A 24,316-nucleotide genomic window follows, 5' to 3' on the forward strand; every position below is an offset into this window, starting at 1 on the left:
GACGTCATGTCTTTAATTACATATTCTGGCCTACTTCTGTGTTTCAGAATATTCTCCCAGGCATTGCGTGCTGTATCAAACCTAGGACACGTGAAAAATACGTGTTCTGCGTCTTCGTTGACTCCGGAACAGGACGGGCACTTCGGGGATGTATTGTGCTTGTGTTTATACAGGTATTCACGAAAACACCCATGCCCTGAGATCATCTGTGTTAGGTAATAATTGACTTCTCCATGCTTGCGGTCTAGCCAGACATCTAGTTTGGGAATAGGGCGATACGTCCACCTGCCATTTTCAGAATTATCCCACCTTTTTTGCCATCGCCTCCTGCTGTTGCGGCGTTCTTCACATTATATTTCTTCAGTGCTCTGGTTTCTTGATGATTTTCGATGGTAAAGAGCTTTTCGTTCTTCTGCAAGTTCTTCGATTGGCAACATTCCAGCAATTACGCATGCTGCATCATCAGACACCGTGCGAAAAGCGCTAACAACTCTCAAAGCACTCAGTCGGTATATTGGCACGAGTTTTCTCCGTGATGCTTGTATACGGAGTGTATCACCCCATATGGAGATTCCATATGTGAGGACAGATGTGACCACAGATGACAGTAGTGTCCTCCTCTTCTGTTTCGGACCTCCAATATTAGGCATCAGGCGTGATAAAGCTGCTCTTACCACCGACGCTTTGGCACCTACGTGTTCAGCTTGCTGTTTGAAGCTCAGACGAGCGTCAATCATCACTCCCAGGTAACGGATGAACGGTTGAGATGTGTGTGTGTGTGTGTGTGTGTGTGTGTGTGTGTGTGTGTGTGTACATGAGAGTGGGCGTGCTAGTAAGTTTAAGTTATTATCTAAGAATCTTTAGCAATTTTTCAGTTTCATCGTAATCTAATGTTTGAAGCCAGGTTTTAACATTGATTCTACAAGTATTGTTAGTCAATGAACGCAATTCCATTACTTTGCTAGCTACATTGTAAAGATGCTTTCCAAGAAATGATAAATGCTTTTGAGCAAAGCTGGTTCTACAATGTTTAACATCACAAATTTTGTCTTTCCTCCGTCTGTATTTAATATTATGTTTAAAATTATTTTGTTTATGTTGACACATTATAATATTAAGTATAAACAATTGCCTAACTGTTAGGACTTGACAATGGCTATATAGATCACGAGTAGGGTAATCAAAAGGCCTACATGTAGCTACTTTTAGAACCAGCCTTTGAGCTCTTTCAAGAGGAAGCATATGAGATGTACAAGCTCCTCCCCATGCAGTGATACAGTAAGTTAGAATGGACTCACACAGTGAAGTATACACACATTTCAAGGTCTTATAATCAACCACACTCCTTATGTTCTTAAATATAGCAGTTAACTTCCTTACTCGTTGAGTGACAGTATTGATATGTGGTTGAAAGGATAGCTGGCTATCAATTATCACTCCTAGATACTTCACTGTATGAGCTATTTCCAACGGTAGGCAAGAGCATTGAGTATAATTTCTAGTAAGACATACACTAGAGTGAGTCAGTTTAAGAGAAGGATTGTTAGTCAGAGATGTGTTTCTTATGCTGAAGCAGATATATTTACTTTTAAGTGAATTTAGTGTAAGCCTATTAACAATGAGCCATTCATTGACTTTATTTAAACCTGTTTGAGCTGTGTTATAAACTTCAGTCCAGTTTTTACCTTTGAAAAGAAGAACCGTGTCATCAGCATATGTTATTATTTTTCCATTAGCCAACTGTATGTCGCAAAGGTCATTTATAAATGCCAAAAATAAGGTCGGTCCGAGGATGCTTCCTTGAGGAACTCCATAAAGAATGTCTGATTCGTGACTTACGATACCACCTACTCTAACACTTTGTTTATACATAGTATATGTAGGTATGTAACAGGTGTTGTCTACGTCATTGTCGACTTAGATATCCATAATAATGTCTTTACTGAGCAAACATACACGTATTTCGACTTACGGAAATATATGACGCTAACCATAAAAAAATATTCAATACTGTAACTCGTTTTCAACATAACACATACTAGTATGTACTCACGTAAACTTGTACGAGTAAGTTGTAATACTTTTTTTATTAATATGCAAATTGTATTCACTTTCACGTGTTTATGCTTCGCTCCATATACATTATTAAATATTTAACTAAAAGTAAAACCCCCGAAGGAGTTGAAGAATGCCGTCTGATGGATGGAGCTAATATGCTAATGTCCACATAGTTATATGCGATAACACGCTGTTTCGTATGACGCGATGTTATGGTAATACATGTCGGATGTTGATGTATGTATGTTTCTATCTATCATAGGCTCGATATACCCTTGAATTTACAACTTATGTGAATGTATTTCACTGATTTGTTACTCTCATTTATTTATAAACCTTTTTTTTTTTAATTTTTAACTATATATAAAATCAAAAATGGAAAACATGATATTTATGCGATATGCAATTTTACTGATTCGTTATCGTTGTTATTATGAGTGTTCATCGTGATTTTCTCAAAGTTTTTTTTTTTGTTTTTGTTTTCTCAAATCGTACTTATTTTATTTTAAAATACATCTTCACTAAAGGGCTTGTTTATCTATCTATGTACTTATTTATTTCATATGGTTATTATCTTTTTTGGTATAAGTTTTATTTAAATAAAAGTATTGTCTATGTTTAATTGTATTGTTATTGTGCAAGCTCATAGAGTCATCTTCTATATTTTCTTTTGTTTAGTTTTATATAAAAACACATTTGTATTTTGTATTTGTATACGGTCTACATTGTACCTACACTTAAACAATTTCAACACGTTGGACGTTTTAAGTATTGTGTTATGTGTAGGTAGTTCAAATAAATACAAACGTTAAATTGTCATAAAAACTTAATTTAGTAATATAGGTACTACCGACGATTGACGAAGCAACTTTTCCGCCTTGTTGATTTTGCTTAACCATGGGTTATTGTCGCGGTGACCACAATAGTCCAGTTACATTATACATTTGGAAAAGCAAATGAACCGAGCAAGATGAGTTTTGGATATGACGTGGGGGAGCATAGAAAAGTCTTATTTCAAATTCTCGACCAAGATTTCTAATGTGCATTTTGCGCCATCTTTAAAAAAGGTTTGAATTGAGATTTGTTACAATAAATCTGTTTTGAAAATTACGAAATTTCTTAGTCGTATTTTCCGACAATGACATCAGTATAAAGCAATGAGTATTACAATGTATACTCCTACATACCTATGTAAGTATAAGTATACATTGTCTCTACAAGTGATTGACAAATTATAATTCAATACGTAATAGTACAGTTTAACAAACAGGTCTCAACTCTGACCTAGGTAAGTAGCTAGTAGCTAGGTATAAGCTAATTTCTGTATTTTCAATAGACACAAACACAGTGTAATAAAATTTGATAGTCGCTCGTGTTTATTCAGAACCCAGATCCACATTTCCTAACCCCGATGTGCGGTTTGGACGCGGATCGCTATTGCACCACGTTGTGTTTAGTAATGCAACGCGAATAATGCGAATGGAAACAAGCCCAAGCTCATTGTCCTTAAGTTTAAAGATATTCTGTTTCTTTGCTTTAATGACGTGGTATTTCGAAGAACACAACTTTGCAGGATTTTTAACTCTAAAAAAATGTTTATATAATGATTTATTTATTTTGCTATCATCCGCGACGAACCCATGCGACAACGTCACCCAGGTCCGACAAAATACTCTACGTACGTTTCACACCGAAACCGGAGCATCCTCAGGAGATGTTGACTCTACAACGTGCAACTGCACTCTCAAAATCATTATAACGCCTGCTTCTATCCAATATTTAAAAAATGTGTTTTTACGCGCTTTTTTTTTTCAAGTAATATAATTTCAAAATTTATTTAAAAAGGACATGTTACAGACCTGCAGTTTTAATTGAATAACCGAACCGTTCAGTTAAATCGTTCGTGTGTAGTGTCAGTCAGTTTTTAACTGTACAGATTTTTCTAATGATTTTGATAGAAAATTCAATTAGATAAAACTCTACAGTTAAAACTGAAAGTCTGTAGCGCCTCTTAAATTTGCCACGAATTTTTTTTGAAATTTAAAAAATAGCCTACAAAAAATTCCGAAATATCACGTTATTGAAGCAAAGAGTCGATTTATACTTTAAATAATCAATTTAACATAATTTCGGGAGATTAAATTCAATGTATAATTTATAATTTGTGTTATACAATGTACTTTTAAACTTTTCTTAAAATGCAAAAAAATACCTTTAGTAAGTACAAAAATTCCTCAGGTAGACTTTTGTAACTGTAGTACCTATTGCTACTTGTATATATAATATATATTCTTTAATTTTGGGTAATCTTAATTTATGTGATTCTGTTTCGTGTTTTTTATTAATTTTGTTGTAAAAGTAATTTGTATATGATGTCCTTACAATTTATTGAGGCCGATGCAACTGTAAAGATTATTTCAAACTCTACGAGTAACTAAAAATGCGTGACACAGTCGTAAACTTTCATGGTACAGAGTTATGTTATTTATGGAAAAGTTTTTAATGCTGGGTTTTAAAATTTTACAATTACGCAGAGTTAGTATACTAAACTTAAACATTTTTTTTTTATTCCTTACAAGTTAGCCATTGACTACAATCTCACCTGATGATTTATTCCATATTAGATTGTATCACGTGATGATACAATCTAATATGGAAGCGGGCTAACTTGTTAGGAGGAGGATGAAAATCCATATCCATACAAGGCATCGTACCACAACGCTAAATCGGTTGGCAGTATGTCTTTGCCGGTAGCGTCATAACTAGCCACCGCCGAAGCCATTAATAATTTATTAAACTACGTGTATTCTTAATTCCGGTCATTAAAATACATATACTTGGTATAATCCTACTAATATTAAAAAGAGGTCAATTTTGAAGTTATACGGGTTTGTAAATTTTATCCCCGTGTACCCGCGGGACCTAAAATTTAAGACGGTAAGTGCGGTGGATTTACAAGATGGAGGTCCTGGGTTCGATCTCCGGCTGGGCCGATTAAGGTTTTCTTAATTGGTTCAGTTCTGGCTCGTGGGAGGCTTCGGCTGTGGCTAGTTACCACCACACCAGCAAAGGCAGAACCCCAAACGATTTAGCGTTCCGGTACGATGCTGTGTAGAAACCGAAAGGGGTATAGATTTTTATCCTCCTCCTAACAAGTTAGCCCGCTTCCATCTAAGATTGCATCATTACTTTCCATCAGGTGATATTGCAGTCAAGGGCTAACTTGTAAATAATAAAAAAAGAAAAACGCGGGTGAATCCGTAGGGCGTCTGTATATTGTAATTTGTATTAATTAGAAGAAGAGATCTTTAAATAAAAAATATGGCTAATGTCTTTCTTCTTACACAACACAAACTTATGTAGTGCAAGCATATAATTTAGAGATCAGTATCACACTGCTTCCATGGCAGATTCAATAGCGAGTATAATGAATCGACAAGATCGGGTGGCTGGTTTGTCAATCAGGGTTGCCAAATTTGTGATTTCTAAATAATTATGGTTGTTATGCTTAAAAAACTTGACCCCCAACACTTTCGTAATTGAAAATGTTGACAGACCTCTAATTACCATAAAACTTAATTAAAATAGTTTTGCCAAATCGTTACTAATCTGTTGTATTATCTGTTTATTCATTTTTATAAGAATTGGCTGTTTTATTTATTCATATTGTATGTAAAATATGTAAAAAAGAAAAATCTTGTATTTATAAACCTTTTAAACCTTGCGAACCTTATTTATCATCATCACCTTTTAGCGAATTATAATATCAGCATTCTTTGAACATAACATAATAACAAGATTCTTTGAACTATATGTATATTTCATTTAAATTTAAAATAATAATAATTTAATGAAGCATGCTTATGTTTGTTCTTCACAACTGATTTAATAAGTAAAATATAACTATTTATTATAGAATTTTTCATTCAAATCTATTCTAAGTTCTATAATCTATAGAATTTGGCACCCACTTAAATATCATTACTTTTGTTGGCATAATCGATAACGACACATATTTGATAAATGGAATTTGGCTCCTATTTTCACATTTATGTTTTGATGGGATAGAATATACTAAGGCCAATTTGTTTATTAAAGCGTTGCTGGTAAGTGACAGCCCTGAAGGCATTCTACATATCTATGCATTAACTGGTTTGCCCGCTATGTCCGCCGTGGAAAGTAAATATTTAACTTCCAAGAAATTTTGGTCACCACGTATCTTTTAACCAGTTGCCATGTGCATTATTATGAACCGCCACGATGAATAAAATATTTATCTGGAATTAAGGATTATTAAATTCTTACTATGGATTCAACAACATTACAAAATAGACAATAGTATTTTGTTGCTTTTGCACTATTTCAATGTCAAAAACTAAAAACAATTTTGGCCAAATGTGACACAGACATTGATATAGCTTGGCAACTTCGTTCGTAACACTCACGATGAGCCGCGCAGGCCGGGGGGCGTGTAGCGATGAATGAAAAACAGACCACTGATTCACCTCACTTACCCGCACGCACGATAACACCGGTCGATCATGGGAGTGTCATAAACGAACTTGTCAGACTGTAGATGATTCTATTTTATTCTGAAAGTATAAAAATACTGAGAAGAAAAAGTCTCAGTCCGTAGTCGAGATACTCTCAACACTACATTGTTATTTTAATGTAGGTACCTACATATTAGCATATTTTCAAGCGATTCGTTTTTCCCCTTAGCAATTTTTTCATCTTTTAACAACAGTTTTTCCCTATTTCGATTAATAAAATACTTTAGGTATTTAACCTCGTTCTTACAAAGCATTCCTAATATAGTTATTATCGGACCTACAAAGACATATTTTAGAATAGCTGTCGCCGCGCGGTTTCACCCGCGTGGTTCCTGTTCCCGTAGGAATACTTGGATATTATATAGCCTTCCTCGATAAATGGGCTATCTAACACTGAAAGAATTTTTCAAATCGGACCAGTAGTACCTGAGATTAGCGCGTTCAATCAAACAAACAAACAAACAAACATTATCGGACCTACAAAGACATATTTTAGATATAGTTTGTTTGAAGGATCAACAGAGGCTTTTGTCAAATGATCAAGTTGCTTAAATTCTCCTTTGACAAGTTATTTAGCTGGTATGTATATAAGTGTATTGTAAAGGACATGGCCGAAAAATGACATTGCGTTTACACGTACTTAGCAAGTGTATTTATATAAAAAAAATAGAAAGATAAATTAGCACATAATTCTTAACCTCTCTGAACTTCTCAGTTTTTATTTAAAAATAAAAAGATTGCAATATGAATTCGTCCACATCCAATGCTTCTGCCCAAAGAATATATTATACTCGCGCTAATCTCAGGAAGTACTGGTCCGATTTGAAAAATTCTTTCAGTGTTAGATAGCCCATTTATCGAGGAAGGTTATGAGATATATATAATCCCCGTATTCTTACGGGAACGGGAACCAGGCGGGTAAAACCGCGCGGCTTCAGCTAGTAATCAAAATAAAATCTATACCATGCCTAAAGGATTTAGGTATAGTATCGTTTAAATAACTACTTACACTTCAATTTTTTTATATTATGTTTATACGTCTGGTTATATAGAGAGCAATCAATTCATGTTATTAATGAAGCACGACAATACTTATTAAATCTGATTTATACAAGCTCATAGGTATTTTTACTAAACACTGCCACAGTACTGTGACACTGCTAAACATGTAACAATTATTTGTAGGTAGGCGTTATAGATATTATACATTTTATAATGACACAAAGTATTTTGTTTTTATATATCCTTTGAAAATAATCTTGTTTTTTATGTAAATAACCATTGCAGTACAGGACAATTTAATTTTTGTCGGCCGCTTACTTGGAAGATGTACCTACATTTTTTTCCACATAGGTAAACGTACTTTAACGTACGTTTTTTTACAGGTAGGTAAACGTACTACACCGCTAAATCGCTTGGGGATACGTCTCTACCGCTAGGGTGGTAACAAGCCACTGGTAATACACCTATCTACCACCAGATCAGGCCTATTTTGTATATATATTTTAGTGGTTTTAGTAGGTCACATATTCAGCGGTGGATATTTTTCTCGGTGTACGATTCTGAATAATTCGATAAAAATGTGGCCTACTATTACTTAATCCATGTCAGGTTACCGTAACCATCTATATGATATTGTGAAGCGCCATAAGTGCTTTACTATCAGAATAATTATTTATTTATACTATAGGTACTTATAAATCTTGCAATACCTAGAGCTCGTCATTATTTTGAAGACGAGCCTACGACGGTCAGCGGTCAGCGAGCCAGCGCGGTTCACCATTTTGCAACATAGTACATAGGAGCGGACGTTTCGCGCGAAATAAACATGACAGGTTTAAGTCTAGTCTGTTGTAATGACAACATCTGCGAGTTTAATATTTATAGTAATTTAATATACACATTTTTAGCATCATAAAATACCAAATATCATTTGTGTAAATTGAAATTAGTAACTCATACAAAAATCGGCCATGTCCTTTTGTATGTAGATTTTTCTGAAAATTGGCCTCATGAGTTCTCCATAATGTTCCACATTTTTGGGCCCGAGTTTTTATGAAAACTGAGGCCCATGATTGGTTCAGGCTTTATAATGTAAAGTTGGTCCTGAAGCCAACTAAAAATGACAGCTTTGTTATATTGATTTAGATCGTACATACCACGTAAAGCCAATATTACACTCGAAATTGTTCTAATGTAAAAAATTCATCAGTAGAAAAATTTGACTAAAAGAGGTGGAGGTCGTCAAAACCAGCTGATAGAGTAAATTTGAAAAAAATGAAAAAAAAACGGCTTATCTGCATACCTACAGCCTTGTATTATACCTGCTTATAGTCATGTTCTTGCACAAATGGCGACACAAATTTTCCTGCTTAGAATTTTCCTCATTTGAATCTAGGCCAATTTAGTGTCTATTTGCCTAAAATTTTGTAACTTCTGCTGGCCTATTAACTATTTTGGTCTTTATTAATAACCTATAAAAAACATTAAATCAACTGAGAAATGTCACCTTCTTACTTTAAGATATCCACGAAGGGTTGTCACTTGGCACCGGATGACATTTGTTACATGAAATCTCAATTTCGTACCCATATGTTAAGTAACATACTTCAAAGTTAGTGAATTATTTTGCAGGGCGGGAGCAATATTCATTATCCAGTAATTTGAGAATCGTTTGATATACAAATTCCTATATGAATAATTGAGTAATAATGAATTATATTGCTATAATATCCAAATGATACATAAACACAAAATAGGTTTACTATTTCTGAATCATCATTCAGATAAGCAGAAAAGGGTGTAATGCAATTGGAACAGTACATAGGTATAAAATATACATATGAAAGGTCATTGAACTTTTGTTACGGTAACTTGCATCTTTAATTTTTAGTGCAAAAGTGCGACGCATTTATTTGTAAATGCTATTAGTACAAGATCCAGTGGTAACTACATCGACTTAGAAGTTACACCTTGAAGCCTTTTTTTTATTCTTTACCAGTTGACCCTTGACTACAATCTCACCTGGTGGTAAGTGATGATGCAGTCTAAGATGGAAGCGGGCTAACTTGTTAGGAGGAGGATGAAAATCCACATATCTGTCGGTTTCTACACGACATCGTACCGGAATGCTAAATCGCTTGGCGGTACGTTTTTTTAGGGTGGCAAATAGTCACGACCGACGCCTCCCACCAGCCAAAAAGCCTCAATAGCTCTGCGGTTAAGTTGGTGGATACAATAACGAGAGGTCGAGGATCCCCGCCTTTTCAAGTATGGTTGTCGAAAATATACGCGATCGTTTGGAAGGATAAAAAACCTTATTGCAATAAAATTCAATGTTCAAAATTTTTACAATATACCATGAATTTGAAATATAATAAATATATTACCTATGTATTTTTCTAAGTTTGCCAATCCGCATAGGGCCAGCGTGGTGGACTATTGGCCTAACCCCTCTCATTCTGAGAGGAGGCTCAGCAGTGAGCCGAATATGGGTTGATAACGAACTTTCGCGGCCTAGTCAATTCAAACAAACAAACAAAATTTTCCTCTTTGTAATAGGTATTAGTATAGATAGGTTAGATAGGGTCTGGCGCCTGCTAACATGATTCCTTATTCATATATCGGAAAGAAAATATCAAGAAATTACGCTTTATACTTGGACGATCTAGACTAGACTCTGGTCTCTTGACATCTTGATCAAGACACTTTAAGGTTTAAACTTTTAAAGTATCGTGATCTAAAGCCACCTCGGTCCAAACTCCATGATTAGCTATCGTACTTGTGGAGCATCCTTGAGCCTCATCATCACCTATTATACTTATTAACTGAAGATTACTCGAACTTTGATAGGTCCTATATCAACCTCTCAAAGTGCAATTCTCTGACTTAGATTTGTAAGTTGAGATCTTGGACTATAATTGGTCCATCAATGTGACATGTTGTATAACGTTGTCCAGTTTTTAGCATCGCGCCGAGTCGCCAGGCGCAGGGCGTGATTACATCAACCATGCTGCTTACGATGCCTATTTACATATTGCTATTTCTGTCTGCAACTCTAAATTGAGTTGTCGGCCGGGCTAAAAATAACCGGCGGTAGTCATTTTGATTAGGTTCGATTTTAAGTTATTTTTATCTTTCGATAGTCATTGCACTCATTGTCATTTGCCTATGCTTAAATAGAAGCAATGAGGAATAGAAGTTAATAAGGAATAGTGTATTTTTCTAACTGTGGTCCGTGGCTTATAGATTGGCAATAAAGTGCGTTGACCTTTCGGTGGTTCAAGCAGGTGTTAACAACATTTTGGAAACTTCATAGTGATCTTTAATTCATACAAAGTACTGCAAATAGAACAATATTTTGTTGTTATGTATTGGATGCTATGCCCTACATTTTATAACAAAAAAAAAAATACGGAAGTATAATTAATTAGCGCTCCCAGCTCTGTTCGCGTGAAATTTTGTGATTCAGAAATTCCGTATGAACCTTGAATTATTTAGGAATAATCAGTAGCTCTTGTGAAAAAAAATGTTAACTCGAATTAGCGGTTTACGGCTAAACCGCGTAAAAAAGGCAGGCGACTTTTTGCATTTATAATATTAAAATGGAGATATCAAAAATCAAAATTCATCTATTTCAAGTAGGCTCAATTTACAAGCACTTTTGACACGTCAGTTGACTATTTGTAAAGATGTCTACCATTATACATATAATTATATATCTAAGTGTAACTACAATATTCGGCAATTATCTGTTTTTAAAATTATATAAATAAAGTCGTTGTTCTCATAATCATTAATTCTCAAAATCTTACCTCTTAATCACACTTTTTATAGGGCAAGTCCTTAAAGAGTGAATTTTAACCTTGAATACAAATTCTGACTGAGATCTCGAATCTGCCACCAGATCATACCCCACCCCTACCTTGATATTTTTTTCAGTTATATCAAACAGCACAACGTCGGCTAGTTCGACAAGTAGCCTGCATCAATCGAATGGCTTACGGGTTCATTTATAAATAGTATCAAAACTGATCACGACAACAACCGACCGTGGTCGTGGTCACCGCCGCGCGCCGTCGCCTGCCACCGCCGGTGTCAACTTACGCGATGTGAATTAAAAATTGCATACACCTCTCGGGTTGCAGCTATGACACGTCGCCTGTACGTCTGCACTATTTGATACCTAACGTCATCAAGTACATATTGTTTGAACAAAACCTCTGATTTGAACGAATCTTTTTGACCGTAGCTAATTCAGGCCCGCAAAGGGCCTAAATAATCTTCGGCTTAGGCTTAAGATCTTATCTAGGGATAGTGCAAAAAAATATTTCTTAATTTAAACTTTATAACACTAGGAATGATGAAAGTTTTATAAATTAAGAGTATGCCAATAGTACCTAAAGCAATTTTGTAAAAGTAACAGGGTATCTGCGATCATTACTTTCGGAACTACATGGATTTAAAGGGTCAAATTTGCGGCAATGCCACGGATCCCTGAAAGTAGCCCCATACAAAATGGCACGAACTAACGACGTCGTAGGTAAAAAATTATCGTTAGATTTGTATGGGCGTTCAAACAAAATTACTAAAATGTTTGTTATTTGTACGTTTATGTTTATATTTCACTAGTAGTTCCTGAGATTAGCGCGTTCAACCAAACAAACTCTTCAGTTTTATAATATTAGTATAGATTTATTAAAAAGTGTTACATTTAATGTAAGGAAGCTAAAACTGTATGAGTTTTCATCTAATTACAATAAAAGATTTTTAATCGATTTTGAAATTTTATAATCTTATTTATTTTGCAAATATCCAGACAATCTTTGCTTTCTATGTATAAATTAGTTAAAATTGACCTGATTTACCCGAATATATCATAAAAATCTATATATTCAAACATAGTCATCATCCCCATTATATGAAAAGTGGGCTCTCATTACAATGAAACATTACTTGCGAGTCGACTATTACTTACTATTCACTTATGGAGGCATGACAATTGCAATTTAACAGGCCATTGTTCCGCGCTACGTTTTTTACTCAACCTTTGCTAAGTAATCACACTTTATTTTTATATCATTACGCATTTCCAGGTGGAGAAACCGGTCACCGAAGGTCTCTCGCACAGAACGAGGGACCAATGGGAGATCGATCGCTCGTCACTGAAGTTCGTCCGGAAACTCGGCCACGGACAGTTCGGCGAAGTGTGGGAAGGGTTGTGGAACAACACCACGCCGGTCGCCATCAAGACGCTGAAATCGGGCACAATGGACCCTAAAGACTTCCTCGCCGAGGCGCAGATAATGAAGAAACTTCGGCACAGCAAACTTATCCAATTGTACGCAGTGTGTACGCTCGAGGAGCCGATATACATTATCACGGAGTTGATGAAGAACGGCTCGCTCTTGGAATATTTACAAGGTACGTGTTTTTTTTTAAATATTCAGTGACAAGTTACTGAGTATTGAACAACTAACTTTTTAATTGTAAGTAATCAAAAGTAAAACCAACTGTGGTTTGTGTTGCACTATGGTTAGGCTTAATTTCAATGTGTTGTTTGTTGAATAATAAATAAATAAATAAAATAAATAAAAGTTATTCTCGACTCTGATACGATCGGTCCAATTTATTTGTCTAAAGATTTAGTTCGAAGGATGTGCGCACTAGAATATAACACTATACCTATTAAAATACTCTGCGATTTATTCGGCCAACTTTTAATTTTATGAATATGTCTACTGTAGCTCTAGGCCCTAACATGCGAAATGCGAATGCAAAGACATATCTCGTGAAGAGAAATGTACAAATTTTCGACCAATCTCTTTCATCCAAACGCAATGATAGTGATGGCTATACTTTCGGTTGCGCCGTAATTGATTGACTTTTGTTTATTTTTTCTTAAGAAATACGTCATTTGGTTGCATGTCAGGGCGACTTGTTTACGATCACACCTGATGTTAAGTGACAATGCAGTCGTAAGATAGAAGCGGGTTAGCTTGGAAGAGGTATTTATTCAATCCATATACCTTTGACGATTTCTACGCGACATCGTTACGGTACGCTAAATCGCTTAGTGCGTCTTTGGCGGTAATAATAGTTTGGCAATTTCGTTGATGACAATCCCATGATATGCGGGCGACGGGAGGAGAAGGACCGGTCCTCCCGCGTACCATCGGGAGTGTTGCGAACGAATTTGCCAAGCTATAGCAACCGTGCCTATCACCAGACCAACCTGAGCCAATTTAGATAATAAAAAATCCTAAAGACAATACTAATATAATCCTAAATTCGAATCCAGGACCTCTCTGTTGAACCAGAGCACTACAAACAGTGCCAGCGAGGTCAAAATTCGTGTAATTACAGTATAATTTTACCTCGCGGCCCACTAACACAATGTTACGTATTAATTAATTTCTGTTGTAAATTAACTTTGCCAACAAGCATTAGACACGCCAGCACGCAATAGTGAAGAACGGATGATGTTTTTCTTTCTAAACATACCGCGAAATTTAGTTTTTCATATGAAATCATAGCTTGGCAACTTCGTTCGTAACACTCCCGTTGGTCCATGGGGACCGGGAGGGACGTAGCGATGCCCCGCGCGCACGACTTCATACCCGCGCAATCCATCCTTCTGCCCCCGTTGCCCGCATATCATGGGAGCGTCATCAACGACCTTGCCAGACTATAGACTCTTCAAACTTTGTACTACCATATAAAACTAAATTGCTATTAAAAACGGGGTTGGGAGAAGGAGGGTGTCAAATACTTTACGACCTTTTCTTTTCCACAGTATTTGTGTGACATTATTTTTTTAAAATATTAGATGATAATGATTCAGTCACACAGACTTCCCATCTAAAAATCCCTTTATATAGAAGGGAAAGTCCACGTGGTATTGGGATTTGATTCTTACTTGAAATATTAACAACAAACATCTTTAGTAACATCCATTCATATAGAATTACAACACATTTAGAAATATGGTGGTTTAAAAATATTTGTGTGCGTATTGATTTATTTTCCTGTACGGAAACAAATCAATGATGTAGTGATAAACCGGAATAGCGAATTTTTATATAATCAACCGTATCTAATCCGCTAAACGGACAAAGCTTCCATGCTTAAAGTTCCGGTACAGACTTCCGAAAAGGTTTAATTTGTTCTCGTATCACATTCGAGAAACCTGTGCTTTTGAAGCCGAATGCGAAATTTTTTTTTATCGTTTAGTCATAGCCCAACTCTGAAGTCAAAGTTAGGAACTTATGATCCATAGTCACAATGGACGTTGTTAACCCGGCATATCAATAGTCAAGCCAAAAAATGTCTATTGATGATAATTAATTAAAAATGAGCCACCGTAGCTCAGTAAACAGACCGATTGACGGACAAAATACGAAGTGATCTTTATTAGCTCAGTTATAGGTACTCGAGCCTCGTACATCGTCTTGTACCTCTACGCGTCCTCGCCTCGCGAGCCCGCTATGAACACGAACGCACTGTCTTCGGTGTCTTCCGTAGATATGTCAAAAGGAATCCTTATTTACACTCTCGCTCGAGCGGCGACACGAGCCGCGAGGCGAAGTACGAGGCCAATGTGTAAACAGCGCGCTCGTAGTTCGTCTCACCACTCGACGATACGAGACGATGTACGAAGCGCAAGTGTGACTGAATTACAATGGTTCACTAAATCCTTCTCCCTACCACAGAACAGAACAGCGAGACATCGTTAAGGGTGTCATCTCTACGTCGTTGACATCTAGACGACCCGCACTAACTAACAGTTAACTTTCCGCACCACAGGTAAAGGACGCGGTCTGAAACTCCAGCAACTGATCGACATGGCCGCACAGATAGCCGCCGGCATGGCGTACCTGGAGTCGCAGAACTACATCCACCGCGACCTGGCCGCCAGAAATGTCCTCGTGGCTGAGGGTTGCCAGGTCAAGATAGCTGACTTCGGCCTCGCTAGACTTATCAAGGTAATTGCGCTTAATCCACCAACTGTCTGCGTCCTACCATTAAGAACGTAATTTTCATAAAAAGAAAGATGAAGATCCCCTTTTTTATAACAACATAATTATTATCATTACCAGCAGGTAAATAGAAATAAACCTTGGCTGAGTTTGTTGTGACTCTTCTCGGACTAAGGCCGTTTGGAACCCTCGTACAGGTCTTTAATATTAAGAATTTTAACGAAACTTGGCACAATTATTCATCGAACTCCTGGGCAGGTTATAGTATGCTTTTCATCACGCTACGATCAATAGGAGCAGAGCAGTGAAGGAAAATGTTGGGAAAACGGGAGAAGTTATTCCATTTTTTAAGCTTTCGTCGCGTTTGCAGCCTTAATGGTTAAAGCTACACAAAAATCACGTATGACAGGTAGGGTAGGGTAGAGCCTATCCCTACACCATAACCACTACCCCTTCTTTTCTATCGCTACTCCTAGCTTAGTAGGGGTAGGGATAGGAAAGAATTGTACATTAATCAAAGCGAAGCTAGACCGGGTCCTCTAGTCATTGATAAATTCGTAATATAGTCTAGACTCCGTCTCCTGAACTGACGCACTCCAATAATGAAAGTTCGCATATATACGCACAAGCCGACACGCACACAGATGCACACGTGAAGACAGTCCGACAGTAATTTTCTATATCTGGCTTCACTTCACACATATATACTCGGTGCCATTATGGTGCTTCAGTTTGACAGAGAAATATCGTCTGCCTATTCCTTATGTTTACAAATCTTATATAAAGATTGAATGAAAATCATTTGTTTCAAATGCTCGTAACCTTCACATAAAATGGCCCACGGCCTCGAAATCATCTTTGTAAACGTAATTCTTCGAACATCACCCACTTAATGCAGTTTATCTAACGGCTATCTCGTTTTAATTTATTTATTGTTAACGCAAGGTCGCGCAGTTAATTCCAATGGATGGAGACGTCGTAATTGTTGTTAACAAGGTAAAGAAAACTGAGCAAAAGCCGTTTGCCCGCAACATTCTAGCTCACTTCATTTCACTTTGAGGTTAATCGCGTTGGGTGGCAATACCCGTACCGCAATGTTTTGTGCCGTTAATATACCACAAGTTTTCTACAAAGTTGTGCATAACTTAACTATTTGCGTATCTTGATACGAATGACCTTCAACTAGGGCCGTATTCAATTGGTGTTTTTCCTATGGACTACTTGGAAGGATCGCAACAAATCATATTAAATCTTGTGACAGTCAGTCCTGATGTGGGCTTTGAACGTGGACAGAGGGCAAAATGTCTAAGTGGGGGCTAATCGATAGGTCCCATACGTTTGCTACGAAGTTACATAACTTAACTCTAAGGGTTTCTTGATATGATTGACTTCAACTAGGGGAGCCAAAAGTATTTTTGTTCTATATGTGTATTTCCTACTAACTACTTAATAGGTTTGCAACTAGGCATAGCCAATCTGTGATAGTCAACCATGATGAGGGATTTAAACGAGGAGGTGACAAAATTTCTTTAAGTGGGATCGGTTCAAAGAAAAGTCAATGGATACGCCGATAAGAAATCGGATTTGTATTGCTAAAATAATTTTTAAAATCGGTTCAGTAGTCCCAGAGATTACCCCCTACAATCTCACAAAGTTTACCTCTTTATAATATTAGTTTAGAAAAAACAAATATCTATCTATTAAATGATTTAAAACAATTGTTATATTTTTCTCGACATTTAATTAAACTTGAAACAAGCACGCTTGCTTGAATTGAAACAACTACAAATACGGAATAGATACCCCCGCGAATAATGAATATGATAATATAAACAGAGTCGACTTCAGGTGCAATATGAAAGGTTACTTTGAAGTGACTCACTAACAAATTGTTGTTGTTAAGCAACTATATTGCTTTATAACAGTGACAAAGATGATCTATACTAATAATGTTGTAAGGCTGAAGAGTTTGTTTGTTTGATTCAAAACGCTAATCTCTGGAACTACTGTCCTGAATTAAAAAAAAAAATATTTTGTGTTGGATAGTCTATCTATAAAGGAAGGTAGTGGACTATAAATTATAACGCTACGACAAATAGAAGCGGAGATTCAATGAAAAATGTGACAAAATCGGAAAAGAAATGTTCTTTTCAAGAGCTTCTGTTGTGTGGGCTCTGTAAACAGTTAAAGTTACGCATAAATTAATGTATAACTGAGTTATCAATTTTTAAAAGTTCTAAAAAACCGCGACAGAATATGCCTTTGATGAATTGGCTTGTCAAGGATTTCCTTAAGAGAGATAACATTATTTTGTCCACAACAAACCACAGTCTAGATTCCTAGTAAAACAATAAAAATCTCTCATGAATCATCAGACAATATGATAACAGTGCAGTGACATAAGTACGGGCCCATTAAGGAATCCAGCTCTAAAGGTGACGCGATAGTTAAATTGACTATTAAGTAATGTTATCGTTTCGTGAAGATTATAAAACACGTTCATATGATACTAACTAATGGCTTTTAAATAATATCAAGTATCTTTACGTATCGTAAATGTTATTATAAATCTCTAACGGGATTGTTAAGGTATGTAGGTTTATTATTGAAAAACGAGTTGCATATTTTGCTTTGGACACATCATGATGTAATATTGTTTTGGTAGGGATCGACTTGTTTTGATTTAAAATGTTACATTTTATTAACATAACATTGGTTGTGGACATACTCCACTATTCCTATATCAACGCTGAATTCGGTAATCACAACAAAACAGGACAATATGTTTACAAAAGAGACAAATATATGCTAGCACAAAGTGTATATTTTTGTTTAGTTTCAATGAGCCGCTTGTAAATCGCGTATTAACTTGATCGGGTATGAAAATACTATTTCTCATAGGGTCCAGGTCCAGACTTCCACACATGATGACTAGAGTACGTGGAGTGGATTGATTTTGGCACATTGCGATTTGGCAGCATTTTGGGACCCATACGTAGTTTTTTTTTAACTTGAAATTCGAAAAGCCCCTTGACGGATTTGTATACATTTATTTTGTTGTGATTGTAGTGAGGGTCTTTTTAAAACTAAGAATAGCAAAGGAATTTATTTTATTTAAGCTACAAGCTGGACTGTTAACGGGGCCCAATAACCTGAATTTGAGTTAAATCCCTGCCTGTTGGACTATAGTTACATCGTACCGACTCATAGGTCGTTAGGACTATTTATAGGTGACTAGCGGACGGCCGCACCTTGGTCTGCCCTTAGACTTCTTTAATCCGCCCTTATCGCAAAATCCGTTCTTAGTGAATACCTACTTTTTTCGGGGGGGGGGGGGGGGGATCTCTTTTTGACTTACTGAGGGACAAGACGGGTGCATTTAGTCAGTGCATTTAGGGATGCTCCAGGACCTTATTTAAACTCGGCGTTGCATCCGTTGCACTACGCCTCTAGTGCTCGTTTAAGAGTAGGAATATTTTACTAAATATAAACTACCGCCGTACCAAATTTCGTCTTTGTACGTTAAATAGTTTTCGAGATTTCGTGATGAATGATCTTTCGCATATAGATATTAAGATTATTCCTATTTAAAAATGGCAAATAGCCTCTAAAAATCAAATCAATTTAGGACATACTCATAGTTCACCAAGTAGATATGTATAGTTTTAATTTATTTATTTTCGTTTCCAGGAGGATGAGTACGAAGCCCGAGTGGGCGCCAGATTCCCCATCAAGTGGACGGCGCCGGAAGCTGCCAACTATAGCAAGTTCTCCATCAAGTCTGACGTGTGGTCCTTCGGCATTCTGCTCACCGAGCTCGTCACGTACGGCCGCATACCGTATCCAGGTAATACTGCTTTTAATTCTGAGATGTGTACGAATGAAACACGGCTTCGTGCATAACTGTTTATTCAAAACCTGCGGTCGCGCTGGCCGACACTCACACATGCAAACTGTGTCGGCGCATACATCACAACTCTTCCCCCTCTAGTTTGGGAACCTGTGTACAAATTTTATACATTACAATTAAAAGTTTCAACAACCAATTCCCATTAAGTTTCTATTTAACCTACCTTACTACTATACTAAGTTACCTTTACACTATTTACACTAATTTGTAATCAAACAGCTTTTTTCTATTTCTTAACCTACGAGCAGGCCGTGGTTGAGCAGGTGGGTCGCCTGGCACTGTCACACTGGGTGATTTGCCAATATCCAATTTTTGTTGTTCGATTAAATCAGATGACGTAGCTGGCGACCCCTCTCCTCGCCCTTCGTTCCTATCTTCCGTCTCCCCCTCCATCTCCCCAACCTCGCTTAGCGTGATTGGGCTAGCACTCCCAGTACTCTGAACTTCCACACTTGGAACACCTCCTACTTCTGCTGGAAGCTCTTGAGATGGCGGTAGCGACAGATCCGTACTGGATGAGGATGGTGACAGTGATGGCTGGCTAGGCCCCGTATTATCACAATAACTCTTATCATTACTCTTATCTACTACTAGTTGATCTATGTGACGCTTACAAGTTAACCCTTGCTTTTCCAGTTTAACTAGATACATTCTGCTACCCAAACTTTCCAATATTACTCCCTTATGCCAAATAGGTTTTCTATTTTCATAACATCTAGCCCAAACTTTTTGTTCTATTTCTAGCAACCGACATTTATTTTTTTCTTGTGTTGGTTTATGCTCCCTGACACTACGCGGCGGAATGATTAGATCTAATTTGCCGCGTAAGTTTCTACCTAACAATAACATTGCAGGAGTGACCCCTGTCGTACAGTGCACTGTGTTACGGTATTCAAATAAATAATCTAACAATTTTTCATTACCCCTAGTTGAGGAAGATTCTATAATTGATTTAATCATTTTTTTGCACGTTTTTACCGAATTTTCAGCCTGTCCGTTGCTGCAAGGGTGATATATGGGTGAAGTAATGTGCTTAATACCGTTCTCTAAACAAAAACTTGTAAACTCTTGTGACACTATTTTTGCATCATTATCCGATACCAGAACATAAGGTAGGCCATAATGAGAAAATAAAAATTTTAATTTAGCAATTAACGACCTACTGGAAGTACCGGCCGTCATTTCCATACACTCGAGCCATTTGCTATACGCGTCTATCACGACTAAGTAATCCTTTCGGCCGACCTGCATATAGTCGAAGTGCAGCCGCTCCCAGGGCCCGGCGGGGCGCGGCCAGGGCGCGGGGGGCGCGCGCGCCGGCGCAGTTCTCGTCGCTGCGCACACACTGCACGCTCCGATCAGCTGTTCGATGTCAAGGTCAATGTTCGGCCACCACATGCGTGTGCGCGCGGAACATTTTGTCTTAACTATTCCCTGATGCGTTTTATGTAACTCTCGTAGTAGTGTTTCCCTATGTACGGCCGGCACGACGACGCGATGTCCTCGTAATAGACATCCGTTTTCTATATCGAGATCATTGCGACAATTAAAGTATGGCAAAATACTTCTACATTTTATTTTACGCGGCCATCCATACTTTAGGTATTTTGTTACTGTAACTAGAGTTTTATCTTTTTCGGTCGCTGTTCGTATATCTCTATATGTTACCGGTAGACTATTTAATTGCATAGCATTTATTGATAGGCAACATGCGTGCTCCGCCCTATTTTGTAAATCGTTTTTTTCTATTAGCGGCGCTCGTGAAAAATAATCGGCCACTTTATTCTTTTCCGATGAAATATACTGAATTTCGTAATTATAAGCCGATAAAATAATAGAATATCGAATCAACCTAGAAGCCGTCATCTCAGAGATACCGTTCTTTTTACCGAATATTGCCAATAAGGGTCTGTGGTCGGTTTTTAACACGAAAGGTTCTTGTCTCCCGTACAAGTATTGATGGAACTTTTGGACTCCAAAAATTATACTACAGGCTTCCTTGTGTAATTGGCTGTAATTTTTTTCACTATTTGATAACGATCTGCTTGCAAACGCCAAAGGTCTCTCTACCCCATCGTCACCTATCTGTGCTAGTACCGCAGCAACCCCTACTGGGCTGGCATCCACGGTGAGGATGAGACGCGCGCTTGGATCGAAATGAGTCAACACGCGATCTGATGTTAGCTCACTCTTAATTTTCGTGAATGCCCCTTGTTGTCGATCTCCCCACTCCCATCGCGCATCAGAACGCAATAACTCGTGAAGTGGACTTAAAATTGATGATGCATGCGGCACAAAATTCCTATAATAATTAACCATGCCTAAGAAACGTTTTAACTCTGTAACATTACTCGGCTGTGGCGCGTTACTAACAGCTTCTATTTTCTTTGGACATTTACGCAAGCCGTTTTTATCAATGATGTAGCCCAAATAATTTATACTTTTTTGAAAGAAAGCACATTTATTCTTTTGTAATTTTAACCCCGCTTCCTTCAACCTTTGGAATACTAATTGTAACCTTTGTAGATGTTCAGTTTTATTAGACCCGGTTACGCAAATGTCATCAAGGAAAACCGAAACACCGTTTATCCCTGCTAGTAAATTTTCAATAGCACGTTGGAAAATTGCCGGTGCATTAGCTAGTCCAAATACCAGACGGGTGTACATGAAAAGACCTTTTGTAGTGTTCACGGTCGTTAAGTGTTGAGACTTTTTGGACAGTTTAAATTGCGTATACGCTTGACTACAGTCTAATTTAGAAAAATATTCACCACCTCCTAATTTCACAAATATCTCCTCAATTCGAGGTAACGGGTATTGATCAATATGAATATCTTTATTTACGGTCAAGGAGTAATCACCACAAATACGTACACTTCCATTTTGTTTACGTACCGGAACAATGGGAGTAGCATATTCGGAGTACTTTACTGGTACCAGTATACCCTGTCCTACGAGCCTATTTGATTCTGCCTCCACCTTATCCTTTATCGCAAAGGGTAACGGTCGTGCTTTATAAAACTTGGGCTTAGCACCCTCTTTCAAATGTAGATTTACTTCAAATTGATTGAAACATCCTAGTTCCTCCGTAAATAGGTCACTGAACTCTGATAATAATTTTTGCACCTGTAAGTCATGGGCCTGCTTCAAAACAATGTTATTGTTATACGTTGATACCACAATATTAAAATTGGCCATAAAATCACGCCCTAGTAATGGTGGACCTCCCTTTTTAATAACATAGAATGTTAATTTTTTTGTGCAATTTGAGTAAGTTACTTGAACGTCCACACAGCCCATAGGAGTGATTTTGTGTCCGTTATAAAAACAAATCTTAATAAAACATTTGCTTAAGGTTAAATAAGAAAAATATTTATAATACAATTCATCCGAAATAACACTAGTGCTCGAACCGGTGTCTAGTTCCATATCTAAGCGTACATTATTATTAATTAACACCGGTATTAATATAGGATTATTGTTTACGCACCTTAAACTGAATACCTGACATTCTTCGCACGACCCGTTACAGCCGTCCGATACATTTTCTTCCGGCATTGATTCTATATGCATATTATTAACCTTTTGACCTTTTTTTACACAGGCCTTAGAAATGTGGCCTATTTCCAAACACCGTTTACACTTGTGAAAACGAAAAAAACACTTTTCTGAAAGGTGATTACGTAGCCCACACGATTTGCATTTAGGACGCGCGTCATCCTCCGGCTCGGTGACAGCTACGTCTCGTCTGGTTCGTGGAGCGCGGTTACGCCACTTGCTGATGTTCCCGTGGTACAAAGGCTCCTCTTTTATACCAACTTCTGCTCCTTCTTGGCTCGTCCCCGTTGCAGTCGCCGCCTTGGACTTGCGTGCACACGACACCTTTTGTGCCAACTCCAATGCATTCGCAAACGTCAAATTACTCGCGTCTTTTTCGAAAAGGCGATCCCGTTCCGGTCCCAACGCCAACCCGAGTACAAAACGGTCACGAAGCAGCACATCCAACGCCTCCCCGAAGTTGCAGTACACTGATAGTCCCCTCAATCGGGCTGCAAAGTCTTCTAGTGCTTCTCCCGCCATTTGCGTGGCACTATAAAACCTATCTTTATCGGCAAACGTAGATCGTCGCGGCAAGAAATGCTTATTAAAAGTTTTAATTAACACCTCATATTCGGTTTCTTCTACGTTACCCGGATGCACCAAGTTGATCAGCAATCTATACGCGTCATCCGATAGGTGGGTTATTAACACGGCCCTTTTTTCTTCACTCGTTTCTATTTTATTAAGTGCTAAAAACTGTTTCAATTTGCTTCCAAATAACTCCCAGTTTTGAGCATTTGGTTCAAACATTGTGAGATTTCCAATAACTCCTGCCATTTTTTTGCGCTTAATGTGGGTTGATTATAAAATCCTCGTCGCCACTGAGATGTGTACGAATGAAACACGGCTTCGTGCATAACTGTTTATTCAAAACCTGCGGTCGCGCTGGCCGACACTCACACATGCAAACTGTGTCGGCGCATACATCACAAATTCTCTAGTAGATACAGGGGTCGGCAACCTGTGATTCTTTAGTTTCACACGCAAATGTGATTGCTGACCCCTGAAGCTATACTCGATGTGCACTGTTTACCAACAAAAAGAAAGTAATGAAGGCAGGAAATGCATGACATTTCATATAATCTCTATAGTTGATTATAGTATATTGTATACTAAACAACATAATAATGAAATTAAAGCCTCTTTGAAGTCATTTTGACTGTTTTTAAAAGCCCTAGAAATCTTATGAAAGTATATAAATATTATTAAGAGATGTT

General features: G+C 37.4%; 2 protein-coding genes across 3 annotated transcripts in view; one reads left to right on the top strand and one right to left on the bottom strand.

Annotated features, from left to right (window-relative positions):
- LOC112053050 (tyrosine-protein kinase Src42A) overlaps nucleotides 1-24,316 on the top strand; it is a 133,269-nt gene that overhangs the window by 98,347 nt on the left and 10,606 nt on the right. For both annotated transcript variants that reach the window (XM_052887865.1, XM_052887864.1), the window contains exons 4-6: nucleotides 12,707-13,034; nucleotides 15,417-15,595; nucleotides 19,280-19,436. In XM_052887865.1, coding sequence (XP_052743825.1) covers nucleotides 12,707-13,034; nucleotides 15,417-15,595; nucleotides 19,280-19,436 — 664 coding nt within the window. The remainder of the gene's footprint in view (nucleotides 1-12,706; nucleotides 13,035-15,416; nucleotides 15,596-19,279; nucleotides 19,437-24,316) is intronic.
- LOC128199233 (uncharacterized) lies at nucleotides 19,482-23,928 on the bottom strand. The gene is made up of 2 exons (XM_052887867.1): nucleotides 22,990-23,928; nucleotides 19,482-19,589 (listed from the first exon to the last, which is right to left on the bottom strand). The coding sequence occupies exons 1-2, from the start codon at nucleotides 23,874-23,876 to the stop codon at nucleotides 19,577-19,579; spliced, it is 900 nt and encodes a 299-aa protein (XP_052743827.1). The 5' UTR covers nucleotides 23,877-23,928; the 3' UTR covers nucleotides 19,482-19,576.

The sequence above is a fragment of the Bicyclus anynana genome, chromosome 20, assembly GCF_947172395.1.
Source record: "Bicyclus anynana chromosome 20, ilBicAnyn1.1, whole genome shotgun sequence".
NCBI classification, from domain to species: domain Eukaryota; kingdom Metazoa; phylum Arthropoda; class Insecta; order Lepidoptera; family Nymphalidae; genus Bicyclus; species Bicyclus anynana.